The sequence below is a fragment of the Podarcis tiliguerta genome (assembly GCF_965153285.1).
Source record: "Podarcis tiliguerta genome assembly, chromosome: 1".
In the NCBI taxonomy this organism is placed as follows: domain Eukaryota; kingdom Metazoa; phylum Chordata; class Lepidosauria; order Squamata; family Lacertidae; genus Podarcis; species Podarcis tiliguerta.
The window spans coordinates 58321045-58328038 of record NC_139534.1 but is presented as its reverse complement, the minus strand read 5'-3'; the positions used below and the strand labels follow the sequence as shown (position 1 = coordinate 58328038).

Genomic DNA, 6994 nt, shown 5'->3' with positions numbered 1-6994 from the left:
TATTTCATAAAAAACACCGCTTATTATGGAAATCTGCTGACCTCCACACCCAGTTTATGCTTCCAGCTTTCTTCCAGAGTATGCCACAAGATCCATTGCCTACAATATGTGAGCCTCTGGATGCTGTTGGACTTCCACTCCCATCTTACCTAACCATTAGCCATGTTGGCTGAGGCTGATGAGAGCTATAGGGCAACAACACTGGGTGGCAGCAGGCAGTTTTCCCCTCTCTGGTTTACAGCCAAACAATACAATCCTCTTTCTCCCAGTTGCTCGGAAGATTCATACGTAGCAAGAATACCAGAATTAAAAAATACTTTCATTTAAGGTAATAATCAAAAGGCATATATTTAATTCTTAGTAAGCAGCAGAAAGACTTTCCAGTTTTACATGCTTACTTATGATTTGGCATTTCCTGTGCCTCTATGGATTAGGATATCATTGTATGTGATGCTGCAGATCCACAACAGGAGACCATCTGACCTTCACAAAGACAAGGACTGGATCCTGCTGCAACAAACTCCAGTGTCAACTCTGTCCCTATATTTGCACATGTAACGCTATTATAGGGCCTAATGCCAGTTGTTCCTGGGAACTCAGGTCATTTGCACATCTTCAAAAACAATATATGCCATCACTCACTACTGCCAGTGCTTTTCTGCTGCTTACATGGGACCTGCTTGTCATATGCCAGCCTTCCCCAACCTTGTATCCCCCAAATGCTTTAGACCAGTATTTTTCAACCAGTGTGTTGTAGCACCCTGGGGTGCCTTGAATGATAGCCAGGGGTGCTGTGGGCCTCTGTCCCTCTTTCCTTCCCTCCTTCCTCTGACTTCCTTTTGCGTCTCTGCCTCCCAAAGGCTTGCACAGCTGTTTATTGCAGCAGCCCTGGCTACAAGCTTCACAGGCAAATGAGGCCTCTGGGGCTTGCCTGGTTGCCAGGAGCTGGAGTGGCCTCAGAATAAGCAAGCAAGCGGGCAAGGGAGCCCAGCCAGCCAGTCTGCCAGCCCTTGCTGTTGGGAATTGACAGACAAGTCCCAGGCCCCTGTGAGGCAGTTTGATGAGGCACCTCTCTTTGGGGTGGGGGGTGGCAGCTCAGAGACTAGGGGTGGCAGCAGTGGCTGCCCAGAGGATTCCCAAGGAGAGGGGAGAGGAGAGAGGAAAGGAGGCTGAGGGAACACTCCACAAGGGTGGGTATTTGTAAAAGGGTGAGAGGCTGCCAGCTCTGCAGGCAAGGAGTGACAAAACTGGGCTCCTGAACCCCACGGGGTGCCGCAGAAAGAATGTAGTTGGTCAATGGAGCCATGGACTAAAAAAAGTTGAGAACCTCTGCTTTAGACTAAAACTTCACTCTGCCCTACCAACATGGCCACGCTGGCAGGGGTTGATAGGAGTTGGACAGTGGCTGGGAAACAGGAAATTTAACTCCATTTCTCATTTTATAGATTGATTTCATGGGACAACCCTGAATCCTAATAATATTAAAGAGGAAGGGGATGCATCCCTATACAGATCCCCCACTCTGTTCTTATTTATTTGGATAATTTATATACAGTGGAACATCGGGTTGCGGACGTAATCTGTGGTGGAGGCATGTCTGCAACCTGCAGCATTTGTAACCTGCAGTGCCGTGTCTGCGCACGCGTGTGACACAATTTGGCGCTTCTGCGCATAGCGTGATTTAGCGCTTTTGCACATGCGCGGGCGGCGAAACCTGGAAGTAACGCTTTCTGGTACTTCCAGGTTTCCCATGGTCCGCAACCTGAAAATGTGTAACCTGAAGCATTTGTAACCCGAGGTGCCACTGTATTGCCCTTTGCACATGCCACAGGGATCATAGAATTGTAGAGCTGGAAGGGACCATGAGGGTCATGTAGTTCAGCCCCCCGCAATGCAGAAATTTCAGGTGAAGCATCCTTGACAGATGGCTATCCAACCTCTGCTTAACAACCACCAACAGAGAGTCTGAGGGGTACCGCTCCATTGTAGAACAGCCCTTATTGTCAGAAAGTTCTTCCTGAAGTTTAATCTGAATCTCCTTTCTTGTAACTTAAATCCACTGGTTTGGGTCCTGCCCTCTTCTCTCTCATCTCCTTTCTCAACTTTAGACTGTAAGCTTCCTGGGATGGGCACATTTTGCTTATGTAACTCTGACAAAACTGGACAGCACCATACAAGCAAACCCTTCATAAGTGACAGGTAGCGAGCAGCTTTTATATGAAGTGTTTGGTCCTTGGCTAAAGTCAATAGGGGTCCAGTAGAAACTGCAGCTTTCACCACTTTGAACACACGCTGAGAGCCAGTGGTGGTATGGTGGTTAGAGAGTGTTGCACTAGGATGTGCAGAAGTATGGTTCAAAACCTTACTCAGCCATGAACTTCTCTGGGTGACCTTGGTCCAGTCACTGCCTCTCATCTTAACCTACCTCACAAGGTTATTGTGGGGATTAAATGAGCAGGGGAAGAACCATGCACACCACCTTGAGCTTCCTGGAGAAGAAAGTGAGATATAAATGCAACTTATAAACTATTATTATTATTATTATTATTATTATTATTAATATTAATATCACCACCACCCATTATACTTCAGTTCTGAAATTCTGCCTACTGAATTAGCTGGGACTTGGGTGATTCTGGTTCTCTAAACACACAAACACACGGAAGAAAACCATTGTGGCTTTTCAGCTGCCAACAGCAGTATCAGTCTGACACATCAATGGCGGGAAGTGCCTGCTTTGTCCCTCCCCAGCCACTTGTGGTGCCCAGGTAAGGCGGAGGGGGCGGAAAGGGCACGCTGGCTTCCTCCTCCTCCTCTTCCCTGCCTGTGGCAAAACCCGACAGGCGGCTCCCTCTCATCGGGAAAGGGGAGAATCGCGGCGCAGCCAGGCAACCTCACGCGGAAGTCCGAAACTCCCAGAGCCGCGGGGACTCTGAAACCAGAGACGACGACACACAGGAGTGGAGAGACCTAAACGAAGCGTCCTGGGGGTCCCTGCGGATTGTTCCTCTCATGCTGCGGGATCGAGCTGAGTTCTAGCAAGGAGAGATCTTGTATTGATCTTGCTGCACGGGGGAAGGGGAGAGAAGCACTTGCTTATTTCCACCATGCAGGTAAGGGGAAAAAGAAAAGCGCATATGCAAAGCCCCCTAGAGAACCCGCCTTTTTCAAACTGTTCCGGTAGCTTTCATGCGGTCCAGCCGCTTCGTCTCTTGCCTTTATGAATGCTGCTGGTCTGCCCAGTCGCCTTCGAGGCAAGGAGAAAACTGGCGCGGTCCTTTCAGGCGAGGATCGAGCGAGGGCTGCCGGGAGCACCTGTAAGGTGGTGTGGCCGAGGGCGGCCGGACAGAAAAATCTCTTGCTCTACTGACTGAGCTATGTAGAAGAATTGGGTTTCCATTTGGGGACAGTTCATGTCATCTATTTTTGCAAAGTGCACTCCCCCCCCCCCATTAACTTCGATGCTGAAAGTATAAGGGTTTATGTTTATATTGGTGTGCAGCCGGATAGCAACTGCCACTCAGTTCAGGAGGGGGTCCTTACTCTCAAGTAAGTTGGTATGGCACTGTAGCTTTAACTGCAATGGCTACAACAATATTTAAACAGCTACTTGTTTTGTTGTTTAGCTTAAGTAGCTAACTGACAGTTGGGTAATTTATGTTAAATATGCTTATCTACCTACCACTGCAATAAAAGTTTCCCAAGAGTTTCATACCTCCTAAGGCAAGGGTGGTGGCATACAGTCTGCTGAGCACTGGCAGAGGGGAGAAGAAGGCTGTAGTTGGTTCTTCCTTCCTTATTATTTGTTCCATGTCCCCACCATGTACACCTCCCCCCATTTACTCTGAATCCACTAGTGTGCTTCCACTACATTCTGATGTGTGTCCCCCACTCCCCGCATCCAGCTTCAATTGGAATTGAGAAAAAGAACGACCTAGCGGCCTTTTAAGCTGTACGCAGCCTGTAGCACTGAAGTTTGGATGCTGATGCAACTCCGACCACAAAATAAGGAACCAAGAAACCACTCCAGTCCAATGATTAAAAACCATTACCTTTCCTTGGGGAACATTTTGGGAAGCAGCATTCTGTGTTACAGGATGGCTAGGGCAAGAGATTACCTGATTAGACAATGCAGTGGTTTGTGGAACTTCTTTATGCAGAAGCAATGTCTGTACCTACCCTTTAAGCTTTCTTTCTCAATATTTTCTGTTTATATTCCCAAACAAAGCAACACTGAACCCTAACTGTGTGTGATGCTTTGAATCTGGGTGATTCTCATGCACCTGAGCAGCTCTAGAGCACATTTGTATCTCAGTTACAGGGGAATATTTATTTAGTCCCAAAAAGAAGATAGAGTCAGATGAAGAGCTAAGGTGATAACAAGTTTTCAATGTAGTGGGAGTCACAAAGCCAATTTATCTAAGCATTAATACAAACTGTTCCTAACCTACCCTGCCAACCTAACCCCTTGTGGCTTCATAACCTCAGTCTTTTAGCAGCTCATCCAAGCTCAACTTGAAGTGAAATATGCACTAAGAATGTAAGAATGCCTGTGAGGGAATGGTTGGACACCAAGCTCCCCTCCCCCCTGGTCTCCCAGAACCAGAAGAAGCATAAAGAGGGGAGGAGCAAAGACAGACACACAGGCATAGTCTCAGATTGCTTAGGAAGAACCCTGAAGGGTGGTTAGGAAACTGTGGAGGAGGCGGGGACCTACAGTCTCAGCAACTGCTTTAAGGGGGCAAGACCTGCTGGAGAAGAGTTGCTGTGCTCATTAGGCCTGACATTCTGTGCGGGTCCTGTTTTTGCTAATAAAGAGTTAACTCCAACTAGCTTGGGTGATTTACTACTGGCTCACTCCAGTCACTGACAGATGGTGACTACAAGGCATGGACATATCATTACCCTATTCCGGATCTTTCTTACACATTAGATTTACTAAACTTTCTTGCTCATACTTCCCAACTCTTCTGGAGGAAAACAGATTATCTAATTATGGAATATCCCTCATATTGAAAATTCATTCAAAGGCATAGTGATGCCTACGGGTTATGCATAGATAGGCATTAAAATATATGAATGTATGCCTCGCTGGCCTGATTCGCACATCATGTTAACACATTGATAATGTTTTGCCAACCGTTGGTTTAACTAACTGTTGGTTTGACACAAATAAGCAGGCTGTTCGTGCATACAGCTCAAAAGTCCTCTCTTTGTACCTTCCCTGCCCATGGTCACACTGGGAGCAACAAGACATAAACCTTGGCTTGCCATGTTGTCTAGATCTGGGCTCATGGTTTATTTTTCTTCAGACAAATCACTACCAACAGCCAAGAGATCTCTGCTTACCACTTGTGACTTGTTTGTGGGGGGGGGGGGAGCACAAAGACAGATTTGGATGCATCAACAAGCCAAGGACTGTGGTCTGTTGTAAAGCAGAGATTTTTAGCAATGCACTGTAGCATACTGCTTGTTCACATTAAACTATAGTTAAACATTGAGTATGGTTTATTGTGATGTGCAAATACAGCCTCTATTGTCTCTCAATACAGCAAGATGAAGCTACATGTTAGCTGGCTCCTTTATTTTTGGCTCATGCTTGGGTAGTATGCACAAGCATTCTCATCCATCCTGCCTCACATATTTGTCTCAATGAAGTGTATGAAACTGGCTGAACCGAAACAAGAGATAGGACAACATCATTAGTGGATTTTTACAACTCTACCCTTCTCTTTGGTTGTGAAGATTTTCTACTTGGAAAAAAACAGTTGAATTACTGGGTTAGTGAAATACTCAGGAGGATTTAACAACCTCTTATTGTGTAACAAACTTTCCCTTAAAATTCTTTTTAAAATTATTTTTGAGCAGAGCATTTCTGCTCTGAAAAACACAGGACCTGAATTAGGGACCAGAGCTGATCTTGAACACCTGCTGCTTACCATAAAAATGCTATGCTAATTGGCCCTGTATGATGGAAGAAACTAGAAAATAAATCAGTAGAAATCTATATTTTGAAACACCCAGTGCAGTTATTAATTGGTAACAATAATTTTTTTTGACCCCCCAAATGTTAGATTTCTACCATACTTAGTTGCTTTTGCTAGGCTGTCAGATCCTCAGTACTTGGGCTGGTTCTGATAATGGAGAGCCTGCATATAATCAGAAGCAACAACAGAGGAGACATCCAGGATAGAGTTTGTAGCCCAATTTAGAAAATAAAACCAACGTTACTACACAGTGAAGTAAGCTACATGTCACACTATGCTATAATTACTGTGTGAGAGATACTAAACACATCAAGTGTCATTTGCAAAAGTACGCTGACAGGTGTTTCTTTACTGAAAGTAAAATGTGGTTGCTATGATATCAGTTCCTCAGAAGTTATCAGTATGCATCTAGTGGGCCAGACATGTTCTTCTGGTTTTGGTATTGTCAGCTGAATGGTTGGTTTCACAGTTGGGCAATACTCAAGATTCTAATCAGTGTTTGAAAATCCACACAGAGTTATGATGTCTACTAAGAAGGAAGTAACTAGCGATATGTATGGTATGTTTGTGTTGTTTCCGCATGTATCCAAATGCTGTAGTGTCGAATGCTGCTGTTCCAACCACTTCATTCCATTCTCCCTCCGCCTGCAACAATCAGTCAACGTTCTATGTCCATTCTATATCTTCATTAGCCTGCATTTTGGGAGCGGGTTTCATCCCTTAGAGTTTTTTCCTAAAGGTGGGGTTTTTTTGTGTGTACTTGGTTATACCTTGAAATTTCCCCAAGCCTGCTGATATTTCCTAGTGTGTCATTTTGTTTACATAAGGCCAGGCACTTGGAGAATGAATTCACTTGGTATATGATATGATGCTATGTTGACTATGTTACTTTTGTTATAACTTAACAAGGAATATGGGTTCTGGCATTCATCAGGCCTTCTTCGATATATAAGCAATAAGCTGAGCAATGGACTTTGTTGGAGCAATTCCTGCTATTCCTGGAAGCT

The 6994-nt window shown here is 45.1% G+C and overlaps 1 protein-coding gene across 1 annotated transcript in view; it reads left to right on the top strand.

The window, feature by feature from the left end:
• The first annotated feature begins 2818 nt into the window (after positions 1–2818).
• ANO9 (anoctamin 9) overlaps positions 2819–6994 on the top strand; it is a 38541-nt gene continuing 34365 nt past the window's right edge. Inside the window, exon 1 of the mRNA XM_083417593.1 lies at positions 2819–3113. Coding sequence (XP_083273719.1) covers positions 3108–3113 — 6 coding nt within the window. The 5' untranslated portion in view covers positions 2819–3107. The remainder of the gene's footprint in view (positions 3114–6994) is intronic.